Below are 17,946 nucleotides of genomic sequence, written 5' to 3' on the forward strand. Positions count from 1 at the left end.
TTTGTGAGTATGTGGTCAATGGCATGCAGCATGTTTGGCGGTGTCGGAAGTGTAATGTATGAAATGCAGCATGAAGTTGGTGGTACAGCAGTTTTTCTAGGGATGCGTGTGTTGGATCATGTCCTATGGTTTGCAGTCTGAGGAAATTTTCTTCGAGATAAAGAGCGCCAAATGTGGCCAACCCCAATTGGCGGGCATGCCTATAGGGCCTGCCATCTCTCATTGCAGAGAGCATAGGGTGTTTTGCTGTTGGAACGGCAAGTGGTAAAAGGCAGTCTATGCAGGCTCCCCGCTGTAGGCGCCCCCCCCCCCCCCCCCCCCCACTCCAACAGCGTGCAAGCTACTGTTAAGCCGGCACGGGCCCCTCTGTCAGCTTCTGTAGCAGTACGCTGCTGAAGCTCTGTATGATACAGCCAAAAGTGTGCGAATTGGGCCTTGGTGCAATCGAAATATAGTCATGTCTGGGGTGCACAGTCTAAAGGAAGGGTGGGGTCAGTGTTCCCCATACACTACTTGGTTGTGTACTTGCCCATGCCAAAGCCACTAAGTTAGAATGTCTTATCAGGATGGTTAAAATACATTTCACTTGAAAGAAACTCCGAAGACTTGTCCAACTTGTCTCATTATCTGCTTTTGTTCACTTACTATACATTTCATTACGATACTTTATACCTAACGTGTGCACTGGACTTTTGTTCATAAGTTAGAATGTAGTTGCTTTCAAAAAACTTCTGTTAAGGTGATGGGGGTCTTGAGCAATAAATATTGAAACTTGGGAAGGATAATCATCTTTACGATGGTGTTTCTCCCCACCACTTATGAGGGGCAGCCTAGACCATATTGGCAACCTAGACCATGTTGGTCATTCCCGTTCTGTGGGAGAACAAATTAAAATCAATATTAACATGGTATCCATTTTCATTAATTTGTTAATGGTGTTGCATTATGCATATTATTATACTGTATATGCAAGGAAAGATGTTAAAAACACTTATTGTTTTAATTTCAATGAAGGTAGGAAATGTTGATTGAAATCTTCCCCATATCACAAATACATGAAAGACAGAGTTCATGGAAGGACATTGTGTTACTTACGTAGAATTTAGGTTTGAAATAGGATGGACTCTCTGAATAAAAGCAACTGAACTGTTGATGTATGTTTGAAATACCCAGGGTGTTTGGGCGGTGAGGTCCGTTTCGTATGCAGTTACATACCTATACTTTAACACTTGGGCTGTGTGCTAAATGTGTACCTGGCTAAAAATGCGAGTCGCTTTGATAGATGTTTCAAGATTGGAAAGACATGCTTAGGAAGATCATATTCAAAGGGAAATGAGCCAGCCACATTAACGTTGTATTCAGTTTCCGCTGCTACCTCTCGCCCTTCGCTGAAATGACCATTGTCCCACTAGAGACTGAAATATTGTGTCAAAAACAATTGCACTCTCTTAACAAAGAAGTACACAATCTTCCCAACATACACATGTACTCATATGAATTTTGTGTTGTGTGTCTGCACTAACCTAAAAAATATGCTATGTATGCAAGGCTTACTAAACACGCTTACCAAACACATGCAGATTAATTTTCCATTCTCCTACTTAATTGAATTTCTGCAGCATATTTAATGAACACATTTAATATTACTAGGATTTTACTCCTTTAGATTACTTGTTTTTAAAAGTTTTCTGCTGAATGGCAGAACTATCCCTATTGGTTAACCTTTGCATTTTATGAGTCTCTCACACCTCACATTTCATGTGCTGCCATCTTGTTGCAGATTTTGCTGATATTGTGTATTATCTAGGCAGTAAACCCACAATCAAATGAGCTTTCCCTTTATACACTTCTTGACTGGTAGTGGTAAATGGATCAGTGCAAAGGAGAGATGTATTATCTCCTCTGGTCTCTAACCTGATTGAGATCATTGCTGAGGATTAGAGGCTATTTCCATCAGTCAGGCTTTCCATTATTTAAAATGTCTAAAAATAAAACAGCTTACCTCACTTCTTATTGCCGTGCATGTTTCTGAGTAGGGACTAAAGAAATTAGTTTGGTCTTCTGTGGTTTAATTTTAATATTGAAATTGTTCACCTACAAATTCTGTTCCTCTCATGCTGACCCCCAATGTGACTCACAATGACACTGCATTTATTATTGCCCTCAGGCCACAGTGTTATGAGAAGAATACACAATGATTTCTGAATATGGACTGTAGTTCCAGACACCTAGGGCATCCAGCAAGCACTTCTAGGTGTTTGCTCGGAAGCAGTCTATATCCCCTCTACTACATGGGGTATTGCCAGATACAGTGCTGAAGCAAGTTTGAATGTGGTCAGCTTCACCATTAATGCCACACTAATTTATTCCTGTGAAGATTATGATTTTCATTTTCACTGGTTGATGCACGTACAGTATTTGAGTGGTAGAGCGAGGGTTTGCCTGCCTTAGCGTACTGTCATCAGGGATCAGTTGGGAACAAAAGAGAATACTAATGTTTTCCATCTTCCCATAGAGCTGCAGAGTGGCAGCTGGATCAGCCATCATGGAGTGGCCGACTCCGAATTACAGCCAAAGGAAACATGGCCTACATCAAACTGGAAGATAAGAATTCAGGTAATGTAGAAATCTCTTTGGGATGTTATATTTATTTGTACTCTTTCCTCATGGCATTTTTCTGGTTGAAGTCAATTGGTAAAGGTGGAGCGTTGTCTAGCACTTAGTTTACCATGATGGCATTTAGTTGTATTTCCATCTCTGTGTTGGCACTACAACCCAGTGGACAAACACACTCCATCTCTGAGTCTCAGTCAGTAGAAGCACATGGAAGTAGAATTGCACTACATGATGTGATGCTTAACCACTACATTACAAAATGGATTCATCACAACTGCATGAGGGTTATTTAAAAAATGAGCAAAGAGCACCAAAACATTACACATGGAAAAAGATGTTGACTTGTCACTGTGTAAGGATGCTAAAATAAAGTACACAGCTAGAGGAAATTCATAGCTCTTGCTCATTAACCTGATAATCTTCCCTGAAACATGTACCTCGCAGAACTGACTGTATCTGCGGTCAACTGCCATTAATGAAGCACTTCTATCCTTTACTCTTCTTACACATTTTTTGAACCATCTTAATTGGGTTTTATACCATCCTTAATACAGGTTACAGAACAGTTGCGCTGACCTTTTTTACACGTCCAGGCATAATGAGCACACGATAATCAGTGTACATATGTTATACTTCTCCAGGTTCATCAGGAGCTTCTGGTTCATTGAGTTATGAAACTAAAACATAGTAAATAATAAGCCATACCAGTAGCAGTCTTATTCAGTAGGAACAAAGGACAGAAAGTGGCCTCCCTGCCCATCAATGCATCTGCCCTGCACACACCCACTCCCAGGGAATCACAAATCTCAGGAAGCATGGCCCTACACCCCACACCCCTTGTGCACTTTCAGACTTGCCATTAGAACAAACTAACCTGTATGGAGGGGGTGGGGTTCCTCCTGGCGCACCTGCAGGCCCTCTAGGAAGCTCGCCCAGTCTGCTGCTAGTGGCATTTTCTGCAATCCTTGTATTTCATCCCGCTGCAGTGCCACCACCATGGCCCTGCTTTGCTTGAGCGTCGCCACAAGCCAGTGTCCTAACCCGGACGGTGCATTAGCCTTCCAGTGCATGGCAGTCAGCCTACAGGTTATCAGCATTGCCAGATCCATGAAGCTTTTCGCAAAGCTCCCTGCTTGCCTACATCTAAAGAGCCTCAAGACGCCACTCACCTTGTTGTTGAGGTTAGAATGCGTATGTCAGCTGGAGTGTTGGTGACCTCACGCCACAGGTTTTTGGCCATGGGACAGTTCCAAAACATATGTACCATATTGGCGTCAAGCTCACTACAGTGCAGGCAAATCGAGGCAGATCCAAATATTCTATAGAGTCTTGCCGGTGTGAGCTAAGCCCTGTGTACAATGTTGTGTTTGATATATTGTAATTTGGCGCTGCAGCCATGGGTGGAGGAGCGCCCTATCCCAATCCTTCTGTGTCATCTCCTGACCTATGTACCTCTCCCAGTTCCTACAACTTGCTGATAAGGGGTCTTGCATGGTGTGTGAGAGGGCACGTGTAAGCCATGTTATCAGGTGGTCGTCCTCGCCTATGGTATGCAAGGTGTGTCCCAAGCGGTGCTGGTCAGGTTGTTTGTCGACATTTTGCCACAGCCAGTTCTGTGTAGGGTCCACCCAGCTGTAAGCTAGGAAATGTCCTGCTGGGAGGTAGTTGTCCTCATCCAAATTACTCAAAGTGGATAAACGCACCATTATAGAATAGATCACCCAGAGTCCCCACGCTGGTTGTCTCCTGTGTCGTCACCATTCTCCCTGATCAAGTACCAAAACTGTTGGATAGATCTAAGCCGCATCCCAGGAGTGTATAGAGGCACAGCCGGCATCAGGTGCAGACTCCTATAGAAGCTTTCATGGGTGGCACGCAATATGTCATTGACCCCCTGCGGGTCACCGCTTGTGGCAAGAAGGTCTCCTGCTCCATCCGTTGCTCCCAAGCCTCTGAGGGCATGTCAAGCTCTTCCATATACTACCCTGCCCTCCACTATAACTGTGCTTCTAGATAATAATGCTCGAAATTTGGGGCCCCCAACCCCTATATCTTCCCCCCCCCCCCGCCCCCTCTGGCAATTTCATTTTATACAGTGCTATTTGGCATCTTCCCCTGTTCCGAATGAAACAGCCCAACATGGCATGCAGAGTGCAAAAAGGACTCTAGGGTATATTCACCGAAAGATTTTGTAAGAAGTACAATAGATAGGGAAATATCACAATTTTTGACAGTGACACCCTGCCTTGTACTGAAAGCTGGAGTGTGCTGCAGAATGCCAATTGGGGAGGTAGAGAGGCAATAGCTCTAATTAGGTTGCCATGTATGAGGCTCCGGGAGGTATGGGTAGATGTTTATGCCTAGATATCTAAAGGAATGTGGCTCCCAGTGGAGGCTGTGAGCGTCCAACATAAATTGTTGTGGCGGGCAGTCCGGGTGAAGCGGAAACAAGCATGTCTTTGACCAGTTCTCTCCCAATCCTGAAGCAACCCGGAACTCTGACAGTACGTCCGTTATCTCAATACCCTGTCGTATGTCCCGGACCTATATCCGGTTTCTCTCCCTAACAGGGACTTGGGGGATTTCTCTCTTTCTGTCCATGGTCGTGGGTGGGGTTGCCTTGTTGATAGTTCCTTTCCCTTTCGGGGGACCATATCTCACTTCCACCAGCCCTTGGGTCAGACTGTGGGTGAATTATTGAGCTACCGATTCGTTTAGTTGTATATGTCAGTTTGGATGGGGGGTTGTTGCCTTATTGTCCTGGGAAGGGGGTGTTGAATTGGTATGTTCATTGTTTGCGTTTATTGGGGTCCTGTGGCTGGCTGTTCTTACTTCTCTCCAGCATGGGCATGGATATGCAGCACTCTCCTGCTATGCCTGTTGTATGTAGGCTGTGTTTGTGGTGTTATGTTGCTTGATAGGGGATGGTACATGTATTTACAAACTCCTCTTCTGGAATGTTCGGGGTCTGAATAGCTTGAATAAACGATATAAGGTGTTCGCATATATGAAGCGGAGGGGAATACATGTGGCTCTACTGCATGAAGTTCATTTAATTGCTAAAGAAGGGGCTGCCTTACAAGAGATGATGGGGGCAAGGGATGTACAACATACTCTGTCTTCACCCAGTGGACCCTGATATGGGTGAAACCTGGTGTCCTGTTTCAGCATGCTAATAGTACAGTAGATATGGAAGGGCACTACTCTGTCTTTTGCAGGCCATTTGGGTGGTCAAGATATCCCTTTTGTTAATGTTTATGCCCCTAATTTTGACGAATCTGTGTTTTCTTATAAGCTGTCCCAGATGCTGTCCCTTTTGTTGGCACAGGCTCTTATTATTGGTTGTGATTTTAACTGTGTGGCCACACTGACTTAGATTACTCACACCCCCACTCCGAGGCACCCCTACTGTCTGCAAGGCTTGGAGATTTTACTACTAGGAAAGGTAACTGGGGCCTGGTGGATGGTTGACAGCATCGTCGCCCGCCGGTTAGGGACTACTTTCATTCATGTAATTATGCATGAAATACATGTGCACCTTGACACCTTTTAATGCTCTTCTAATATGCATGGGGCTATTGCATTCATTGATTACTTAGCCCGAGCCATCTCCAACCATAATCCGCTTTAATTGTTCAGATGGGGTAGGATGTGCACCTGCATTCCTGGTTGGCACCTGAGGGCGGTGAGCTTTGAGGACCTCGTATTCTGTGAGACAATTAGAGAGGGTGTTCAGCATTATCTTGATGAGAATACCTGCTCTTCTTCCTCCCCTCTTGATTTTGCCGCAACCTGCAATATGTGAGCTATGACACTCGCAGAATTATCGTTACCCATTGATGGTGAAGCTGTAGATCCAGCCTCTTCGGGGAGTTATATTACTCATTTTCAGTACATATTTCCTATTCCCTTACACAAGGCTCTACACAGACAAGACTCAATTTGCAAGACCCGAATAAGTTTCTGTTTGGGGATGAAATGCATTGGCTACATAATAAAAGAAGAAAGGTTAAAAAAAAAAAAATGAACTTGTATAAAGAAACTGTTTTAAAGAAAAGCCAAGATGGAGCCTGTGCATTATCTTATCCAAGTGTCACGTAACAATATAACTGCATTTAATTTACTCTTTCATTTTCTGTGATAAGTGGTGGGTGCTGACTTATTTTTCCTGACTCAATTTATTGAGCTCTTCTGCTGTGTGTAAGATTAAGTGACTGGTCTTACAGACTCATGCACCACTGTTCTCCATCCGTAAAACCCACTATAGTTATAAGTGTGTTTCGATTGCCGCTGGATCTTCTTGTAAACATTTCTGGCCCATCGCTGGCTTGGTAGACTAACCCCTCTCTCCACAGTTCGCCAGTTCTGGAGTTTGTGACAATGGACGATACCCACCAATCTGCTCATGGGGGGATCAACCATTCGTTTGCAGACTTTTACTCATGTGGCTAGGAGGCGCCATGAAACTGCACCATTCGTGAATGGTTAACTGCTTTACCGCCTACTGGGTTGACCCAGGAGATTGAAGATGCATTAGGGGAGGATATTGCGGAGGAGGAAATCCAGGCTGAAGGCCGATGCATGTCCCACATGAATATTCCGGGGACGGAAGACCACCAGTGGAGTTAACCTCCATACCAACACGCACTCACCTATAAAATGTTGCCCGCCCTCCCATGCTGGAGGACCCTTATTGTCCTTCTGCTTAAACCGGGAAAGCCTGCTATGGACATGACTGCATACCAGCCTCTGTCAATGCTGAACGTTGACTAGAAGATTCTTCGCCAAGTGCTGGCACATCGTTTACTTCCCCCATGTGACCAGGTTAAATCCTACTGACCAGTCCGGGTTTATACCGGGCCGGTGTATGGCTTTGATGTTAGGCGACTACTGGCGATCTTGTGGGAGGGTCAGCGGCTACCGGAATGAGTTGGATGCATGTTCGGGATCATTGAGAAGGCATTGGATAGCCTAGACTGAAGCTTCCTCAATGCTGTCATGCTTCAGATGGGATTGGGGCACCGTTTTGTTTCTTGGACCTTATTATTATATGAGTACCCTGTTGCCAGGATCCATTCTGGTCACATGTTCTCAGGGTAGTGTATTGTGGAGCCCGGCACCCGTCAAACCAAATTATCCCCTTTCGTTTTTGCCCTCACTGTAGAACTGTTGGCATGCGGGGTCCTACACTTGCTGGTCTAATATGATCTCCCTCTATGCATACGATGTGGTGCTTTAGGTGCGCTACCTACGCACAGGGTATGGGGAGGGCACGACGAGGAACACCCACTGTTCCATAGTTGCTGCTTCTTGTGTGACACCTTTAACACCAGATGTCTGTTCTCAAATTTGTAAAATGTGCTTCGGGAGGATGTGTTTCTTTCCCTTGCGGTGCTGAGACCTCTGGGAGATAGATCTGGCTGCCCCCATAACGGGAGAGGCTAAAATGTGTAAAGCGGCACATAAGATTTCCCAGGACTTGTACATTTAAAAAAAAAGAAAATGTTATTAAGAAAAAAGAGAGAACAATACACAAGGCAATAGTACAATATACACGGACATGTGTTCATACAGGAAGGACTTCTGAGTGCAATGTTATTTAGCATATAACTAATACAGAGAGCCGGGGGATCAGCGGGGAAGCCGGCTGATAGTAACATAAAGTGAAGGATATATGGAATGTCAGATCAGGGGAAAAGGGAGACATCTAGGCTCTCAATGAAAGGGGGCGTTCATATGTTTCCACGGTAGGCATTCCACTGGTTCCAGATTTTATTCCATTTCCTAGGTCTACCCCTAGCCACATATACAGTCTTTACTCTAAACATGCACCAGTCCATATTTTCCTTCCATGCCGATACCGTGGGCGGCCACTGGGAACCCCACAACTGTGCAATGTCTCTCTTGGCAATCATGTTCCCGAGGGTCGCCCACTGGGTCTGAGCAACATTATAATCATTCGGTTCCCACACATTCAACAGGCAGCGCCTGGCTTCAGGCAGTAACACAACTCCCGTGACCCTCTCCATCACTGCATGCACACGGTTCCAGAATGCAACCACCTCCGGGCACTCCCAAATTATATGAAGAAGGTTCCAACCATTCCACAGCCACGTTTGCATAACCCATCGGTGGAATAACCCATACAAACCAAGCGCGGACCAGTAACATACACACAATGGAGGATTTTAAGTTGAACAAGGTGGAGACGGGCAGGAATAGCCACCTCCTTAGGAGAAGGTAACGCAGATTGCCAATCCTCGTCGTCCAGTTCCAAACCATCTCCAGTCCAGAACTCCTTAAGACGTACAAGTAGATCCGCCCGATTGTTGATCAACTTCTTGTATATTAATGAAATCGTGCTATCGGGCACATGACCATCAAGCACACGATCCTCGAGCGGGGAGGACTCAGGGATATCGACGCCAACAGTGAAAACCGAGGTCAAAGCGTGGCAAACCTGTGCCTATCTGAAAAACTCCCTGTCGCTCAACTCGTATTCTGTCTTTAATGCCTCAAAGGTCTTAATGTTGCCCTTGGCCCAGAGGTCGCCTATCCTGCTAATACCAATCATGTCCCATTTCTCAAAACCTTTCGTTTTCCAGAGACATCCCAATCTTCCAGACGCATACAAAGAAGTTGCACGGGTCAGTCGATCCCTCCAACCCAAAGCCACATTCGCATCATGCCAGACTCGAACAGCGATCTTGGTAGGTCCAGTTAATTTCCTCCCTGCTACCTCAGAATAGAGCGCCCTATTATAGTTCCCACCCGGTAACAGGTACTTGTCCATCTCGTATGCCGGGTTTGGACCAGGTGTGCACGTTGCGCGGTTAATCGCATTCAACTGAGAGGCCCAATAATACCGCCTGATATCCGGAAGCGCTATACCTCCGTCGTACCAGGGGAGCGTTAGCTTAGCAAGGGCGATACGCGCACGTCGGTCCCAAACTAGCCGCCTCTGTAAGCTCTCCACCTCTCGAAAATAGCTCACCAGAATAATATCGAACGTATTCTGGAGCGCGTACAAAAATCGTGGCAGGGACATCATTTTAAAAAGCGCAGCGCGCCCGAGCGGTGATAATGGCAGCCTACGCCAGCGCATAACGTCGAGTTTCAGCCTCTGAAGAGGGGGAAGCAGATTGCGTTCGTAGCGGACGGCGGGGTCCAAAGATATGAAGATCCCCAAGTATTTGAATCCCGTCTGCGAGACCTGGATAGGAAATCTACGAGGCAGAGGAGGGAGACCACCCGAAAGCACATAAACACCGGATTAAGTCCAATTAATGACTAAACCTGAGTTCTTTCCGAATGAAGTAAGCACGTCAAACAACACGTTAAGCGATTTTCTGGGGGACGTGAGGTACAACAAGATATCGTCTGCATGAAGCGATACCCGATCCTCAAAATCCGGGGTCCACTGGATACCAGTTATCGAAGGCTCCCATCACAGCCAGTGGTTCCAGAGCGAGGGCAAAAAGTAGGGGGGACAGCGGGCAGCCCTGCACCCCTCCCAAGGGTAAAAGAGTCCGATACTCGGCCATTAACGACCACCTGAGCCAGCGGTTTCTCGTACAAAAGTTTCACCCACCCGATGAACCCGGAACCAAGACAAAATTTCGCGAGGGCGGCCCAGAGATACAGCCATTCTATTGTGTCAAAGGCCATCGTGGCGTCTAAGGAAGCCAAAATGGCCGGCTTATGAAGAGACGCCGCCCTCGCAAGGACGCCATGTAAGCGCCGCAGGTTAAGTGCAGTGTTGCGATGCGGGATAAAACCTGACTGATCCGGGTGGATCAGGTAACTAATTACCTTGATCAGCCGGTTAGCTAACAATTTGGCTAGAATTTTGAGTTTGGCATTTAACAGCGGGATGGGCCTATATGAAGCACAGCAATCCCGCGGCTTCCCCTCCTTGTGGATAACCACGATCGTAGCGCGACGCTGATCGCGAGGAAGGGAGCCAAGGTCTCGCGACTCCAGGAACATATCTCGAAGATACGGTGCCATTTTATCAGGACGCAGTTTGTATAGTTCAATGGGCAGACCATTGGGACCCATAGCCTTGCCAGAGCGAACGGAACGAATGGCAATAGCAATCTCATCCGCCGAGAGTGGAGCATCCATTAAGTCTCTGTCGACCTCCGATAGGCGCGGCAATGCAATGTCGCGCAACAACAGATGAGAATCTTCCTCTGCCCTATCAGAGACCGGAGAGTACACCGTTCAAAAGTATTCTACAAAACACTCAACAATCTCAGCCGGATCTGTCACACACACTCCATCAAGTTTCTCAATCACGGGAACCACACAACTCACCCTTTCTTTCTTATCGAGCCACGCGATCAATTTACCAGCCTTGTCCCCAACATCATACAATCTGCCCTGTTGCTCTCTATTCATTATTTTGGCAGCATCAGTCACCAGGGCTCTGTAATCTAGTTGCTTCAGGCCGAGGAAGTGTAGTTTAGCACGAGTCACGCCAGCCTCAAGGTCACTCTCTAGCTCGGCTATCTCTGTCTCAAGACTAACAGTTTCTTCATATTTAATTTTCTTAGCCCCAGCAATTAGCGACAGAGATTGTCCACAAATTACCGTCTTGAAGGCTTCCCACAATGACACAGATGAGGACACAGACCCCACATTTTCAAGAAAATAGTGATCAAGGGACTTTATCAAATCAGCGCGGGTCTTGGGATTGCGAAAATACCAAGGGTTTATGGGAGCGACCCGTCCTTCGCCACACACTTTAGTATCCATGCAGAGCCACAAAGGGGAATGGTCTGATATGCCCCTGGCAGGGTGTCTAATTTCTCTAATAGAGGGGGATTGCGCCGCCGGCATCAGAACGTAGTCAAGTCTGGAGAGACTGACGTGGGCCCCAGAATGGAAAGTGTATTGCGTCTGCTCGGGATGCATCAACCTCCAACAGTCTACCAGACCAAAAGTCTCCAAAAACCAACTCAGCCATGATTGAGACTTGGTAAGGTCTCTGGGGGGGTAGCGATCTACACTGCCAGAGACAACCGAATTGAAGTCTCCACCCATAACCAGGATACCATCAGGAAGCCCCAGGACTACACGCCCAATATCAGCAAAAGTAGAGGTCGGTAGACCCGGCGAGACGTATACGGTAATCAGTGAAACAGTCCTTCCCTCCCATCTGCCAGTGAGGGCGGCGTAGCGCCCCCTGTCATCAAGGATTACATTATCTATTTCCAAAGGGAGAGAGGACCGGACAAGGATGCCCACGCCCCTAGAACCAGAAGTAAATCCTGAGTGTGCAACAAGACGATACCCCCGCCTGTTCATTGTGTGACACGTATTCCCAATCAAATGTGTTTCCTGTAGGAGAACGACATCGGGGGAGAGGCGACGCAGGAATTGTAGCACCACTCCCAGTTTTATTCTATCACCCAACCCATTGACATTCCAAGACATTAGCTTCAACCCACTACCCCCCATCCGGCAAGGAATGCAGAATCCACCCCACAAAGAACACAATGACCGGATCAAAGAAGAGAACAATACGTTGCCTTGAGAGAAAATAACAAACACACAAACTCCCCCCACCACCCCCCAGCTTGAACCCGTTGCAACACCCCCCACACTGCACCCCTGCGTTAGACTCCGAAGCCACCCCAACTTGCAGTGTGCCTGTCGCCCTGACATTAAACTAATCTACAAAAAGAAACCCGGAGGAGGAAAGAATCTCGTTTCCCCCGCCACCCTCTGGCATACAACAATAAAACACAATAGTATTAGAATCATCAAACCCAGCTGTGTGAAGAGTCAAATGTTTGGAAGTCGGGAACCCCAGTGTCACTCTTGCTCCGGGGCACCACCAGGGTGCTCAGTTCGATCGTTCCGCGTAGGTAGAGAATCCAGCCAGTCACTAACACTTTCAGGACGGTCAAAGAAAAACGTCCGGTCCTCGTATTCAATACGAAGCCTGGTTGGAAATAGCATCGCATATTTCAGGCCCACGTCTCGCAGTCTTCGCTTCACTCCCTGAAAACCCATCCTTTGCCTTTGAACAAGCTGGGTGAAGTCCGGGTAAAAGCTCACTGTTGTGTTTTCGAACTTTACTGGGCCGCTCACCCTCTAGGCCTGCAGGATAGTGTCTCTATCTCTGAAATGGAAAAGCCTGGCAATGATAAGCTTCGGAGGGGCACCCGGCCTCGGTTTCCCACCCGGCACACGATGGGCACGCTCCACGGCGAAAAATTTGCTCAGACCTGTAGGGGCAAGGTGATTTAGGACGAGGTCTACCACCAGGAGATCCGTTGCAGCGAGAGCTTCATATTGCTGGCCGATGGTAGCCTTCATGTTGGCAATAGCGCCCATGACATCCTGGAGAGACAGTTCGGTCAGCGCAGCCGGGTCTTTCTTGGCTTCTTCTGGAGTACAGCTGGTGCCACCGGGGGACCCTTTAGGATGGGTATAGCGGTCCATGACGGTAGTTTGGATCGGTCCCCTGCGTAGAGGCGTCTTGGTTTTCCGCTTCTCATTGTCGGCCCAGTTAGCCATCTTGAAAAATGTGCCCCGGAGGGGCCAGTGAGACCTGGTGAAAATGGCCGTTCGCGGGCAAGCCACCAAATTCTACAAAAGTGGGCTCAAGTGGCAGAGGTGACAACGTAGCTCGATACAGAAGCGCTCACGACCGAAGGCACACGATGAAGAGTCAGAGCAAGGCTGGACCTCGGACAAACCGGAACCGTCTTGCGATCTGATAGTGCCAGGACCCAAAAACGAAACAAAGTTGGTTCAAGGGGGGAGCCCCTCAGCTGCTGTTGTTCAACTACGTCCCGGCGTCCTAGCTTGCCAAGCCCCCGGCTTCACCATGGGGTGGGCCTCAAAAGTTCAGATCAACGTAACTGCGGTTCCCAAAGTCCAAATTAAATTTTCAAAAGAGCAAAAGCGTCAGCAGAGGTTCATCTCCAATAAGCCGGCTTCAGAATCAGGATAATTTCAGGATATGTGCGAAGGGCGGCGAGGGTCTCGGGAGCCATGTGCTCACGCGGCCATCTCGGGCTCGCGTAGCTCCTCCCTGACTCGTACATTTTTATCTCCTTCACCGGGCATTCCTCATGCCCATGAAGCTTGATGTCCATTTTCCGTCGACCACACCTGATTGCCTGTGCTGCCATGTTACCACCGGAGATATCTTCCGCACGCTTTGGGGTGCCCTCAGTTGACCTTTTATTGGAATGAAGTTGTGCGCCTTTTGGCAGAGGTTGCAGACCATACACTGGCCCCCAAGCCGAGTTTTTGTCTCCAGGGCCTCTACCCTCGACTTGCTAAACACAAAGTCACCACACGGTTCATTGACCTGGCCTTTGTGCTTGCCAAGCAAAGAATCACAATGACCTGGAAACCTACTGATGGTCCCTTATTAGAGGGCTGGAGAACGGATGTATTGTGATGGGCGACATGGGAAGGGGTTGCTTTGCTCTGCAAGGCGTGCCAAGGTAGAAGACTCATGGAGTTTTCATGGGCGTGGGACACCTTACTGGCTGACTTTGAGGGAATAGAGATCAAGAGTGTGGGGCATGTTTCTGATTAGATGTTCCACAAGAGTGCTGTCTGGCTTTTTTAGGTCCCTGGAGAGGTGCTACCTGGCTAAAGAGATAGTGTTTATAATCCCCTGGGCCGGTACTGACCATTGGGGGCGAGCACGAACTGCGAGGCACTAGGTGAGGGCTGCCTTACTATTATATTGTTTTCAGGATTCCTAATGGTGGGTGGCTGTGGAGTCGGCGCTGCGATATGGGGGGGGGGAGATTTATTTTAATTTTTCCTTTTTGTTATTGGTAGCTGTTTATAGACTGAGCTATTTGTGGCTACTATCATTGGGCCTCAATATAAACTCACTCTATTGTGAGAGATATTATGGGTTGATCCCATGGCATGTCGATTTGTGTCCCCTTGCTATTTCAATAGAGCTGGGACCTTACTAATGAACCCTATGCTGTTGATGGTCTATATTATATTCTTGTTTATCAGTCAGTCAGTAAGCTATATTTCGACAACTCGTGCCATAAAAGAAATATTACAATGAATACATGCAATATATTATTTTAAAATTTGTAAAAACATAAAAAATCAGTACTAGCTCTTCCTTGTATGATAGCCAAGGCATAGCACCATACAAAAGAAATTGGTTGGTAGTTAGACCATATTCGATCAACCTATTTCCTTTAAAAATGACCACAAAACATTACTAAAAGTCAACCATGCTGAACAATTGATTACAGTAAAAAGAAAAAAATATATATCCAACGCAGACACTAGTTGACGCTAGTTGCTGCTAAAAAGGGGACAGGACAGCTTAGCAAAAAACAGAGTAGCTCGATTATTTTCCTTGTGCTAGTTCCAACGTCTCGATCAATTTATTCACCACAGATGATGCTCTGGATTCTATGTGTAAAACAACTGTAAGTAGACCCCAGTAAAACAGCCAAGCAAACTGTTTAAGATGATTAATGCTTTATGTGCTATTTATAAGCAGGACTGTAATTAGACCCCCAGATGGAGCCCAAATGGATTATTTACACATCCGGTGTGTTACTAGTCTCCCTTAGAATATTCATTGTAGTTCTTAGTACCCACATCCGACCCAAGAACTTGGCTACAGAACATACATGCGATGGCTGGGGGTCAGATCTTCGGATTCTAAGTACAGTGCAACTACTTCTAGTCCCCAATATTTTACAAATAGGTTTGATCCATTGTAGGCGAGGTCCAACATAACCAGAGCAAGCTAACAGAAAATGAGCAGCAGCTTCTGCAGAACTATTGTAGACGGGACATATGACACCCGCAAGTGAAGTTAATATATTGGTAAAGTTTTTCAGTGGCAGAGTACCAACCCTGAGCTGGAAATAGTTTCCCAACTAGTGGCACAGCGATGGTGTCCGAATAAGGTTCCAAATGGCTGCAACATTTAAAGTCTAGGAACCTCCCTGTCAATGTTGTGCTCACCACTGCCTGTGCCTCACAGTGGGAGGTCCATAGCCAATAATGTTTTTTCAGCAATTCTGCTGATGACGAGTTGGATTTTCGCAAAGTTCCCTCATTCCTATATCTGATAGTCGTCTTTTGGTTTGCTGAAGCCACTCAGTTTTATTTGATCTGTCAGCTTTTATGACATGCTTTAAGGCCATGGCGTAGTGAGCTAGTTCTGATGTAGACTATATCCTCCTTCAGAATAGTAATAGGCACAATCTAACTTTGCTGGCTAACTCCTTCCTACCCATATCAAGCAGGAAAGGTTTCAGCAGGGTGCTGGAAGGGAGTTGAGCCAAACTTCTCAGGAATTTGCTCTCTGATTTTATTAAGGAAGACATATTAGAAACCCCCTAGAGTTCAGAATCATATAACACTGAGCCCATGGCTTTAGCATCGTAAATCTATAAAACTGGACCAATTGGTTTAGAAAGCGAACTACTGTGTTCTTTAACTACGGCACCATTAATCTGCCTATGTTTGAGAGACATTGTGTCCACGTGAGGTTTCCATGACATTAATGAGGACAGAGTAACACCTAAATAGTTAGACATCTGCCCTCTTAAGTGGCTTGTCTCCCAACATGACTCTTCTCTTTTACGATCTATGTTGTTTGAACGACATATACTTCATATTTGCGGCATTAGTCCAAAGTCCTTGCACTGTGCAGAACTCCTCGAAACGGAGCAGAGTGTGCTACAAACCACCAGGAGTTTTCGAAATCAGCAGAGTCGTCCGCAAACAACAGTATGGGTGTTTTTATGCTAGCCAAAGTAGGGGCATCGGAAGGGAAAAGAGAAATAAAATGGACAATATTATTAAGAAATAAGGAAAATAAAGTTTGGGCCAAAACACAACCTTGGTGAACGCTTTGTCAATCGAAACCCAATCAGTAAGTTCACCCTGGACACCCCATCAAACCTTAGCATAATTGCCTTCATACAGGCAAATTAATAGAAATAACCGATCTGGTGGCATGCCCAGTTCTCGAAGAGCCAGCCAAAGCTTCTTATGGGGAACTAGATCAAACGCCAAATTAAGACCGGCAAGGAAAATATACATGCTGCAAAAAACACAGTTGATGGACAGAATGCAGAATAATGTCTTACATTCACCCCAGTACACGGATCTGGGCCTAAATCCATCGTTGTTGTGCACTCCATTCCACCCTAGGTCAGACAGTGGCTATATGCAAATCAGCCTTGACCCTGTGCCTCATGGGAACAGTCCAGCCCGAACTACCAAGCCATGTCTTTCCCAGACTGGAATCAAGCATCCAAGGACCGGTTTCTGGCTATCAGCCTTCTTCAGCCTGGATAGCTTGACTCCAGTGATGTGGAAAGCCTGGGACTCACGTCTGAGCATACCCAGCCCACTCGGTAGTACAGGGGCGCTTGAAGCAGAAGGGATGTTGGGGCTGCATTTGCTACTGGATTGACCTATAAAGTAGCTTGAGATGGTGTTAGCTTCCTTCTTAGGAATTAACCCTGCTTCATCATGTAATTTCCGAGTGGCCTACTGTTTGAGAATATGTCCTGGATAAGCTGGGGCTTAATAATAGCATTTTTGTTTTTTGAAGTGTCCCTGGGCTCGCGTTTGGAAGGTGAATCTGAGCTAATGAGGGATTCAACCTCCTCAATTAGAAGGTCTATCTCTTTAAGAGTACAGTCATCAGACTTAGTATAACTTTTAAGGTGTTTTGCGATGCCATGGGCTTGATCAGATGCCTTTCGTTTGCCCATGATGCAAATAGAAAAAAAGGTCCCTTTATAAGGCCGGGAGCTCCTAGAATGGAAAGTACAGTGCGCTAATATCAGAAAAGCATGATATGCCTCCCAACACACAATTTGTTAGAACATAACTAGTATGAACATAACACCCCCCAGCTCATAATTAGATTTAATCGGGCTGACATGAAGAAGACCAGGCCTGAAGATTAGTTACATGGATAACAGTACCTATGTGTGCAAATGCTCGAGCCACGTGTTTGGGTCCGCCCTTGGCCCGGTGTGGACAGTGCGCATCCCGAACAGCGGGAGTGCAGCGCACTTGGGTAGCGCCAATCAGATGTAGATCAGGTGTGAATTCTGCGCTGGATAATGGGACTTGTGGTCCCCCGTGGCGGTAGTAGTCAGCAGCAGCAGCGGCTCCCCGGCAGCGAAGTGAATGCCAACAGTAGGGTAATAAAGGCCCTAAAACAACAGGGCTGTAGGAATTGACAGTTGCTTCCGCAGCGGCAGAAAGACGTTGTGAGAGTACTTGGCAGGAGCCCCCCGTACATGCAATAGTATAAGTTTATGGCAATAAAAATCTGTTTAAAAA

General features: G+C 46.6%; 1 protein-coding gene across 1 annotated transcript in view; it reads left to right on the plus strand.

The window, feature by feature from the left end:
• Positions 1-17,946, plus strand: part of NECAP2 (NECAP endocytosis associated 2) — a 104,160-nt gene that overhangs the window by 35,019 nt on the left and 51,195 nt on the right. Inside the window, exon 2 of the mRNA XM_086921918.1 lies at positions 2,516-2,616. Within this exon, the coding sequence (XP_086778044.1) occupies positions 2,516-2,616 (101 nt within the window). The remainder of the gene's footprint in view (positions 1-2,515; positions 2,617-17,946) is intronic.

Source organism: Lissotriton vulgaris, chromosome 5 (genome assembly GCF_964263255.1).
Source record: "Lissotriton vulgaris chromosome 5, aLisVul1.2, whole genome shotgun sequence".
In the NCBI taxonomy this organism is placed as follows: domain Eukaryota; kingdom Metazoa; phylum Chordata; class Amphibia; order Caudata; family Salamandridae; genus Lissotriton; species Lissotriton vulgaris.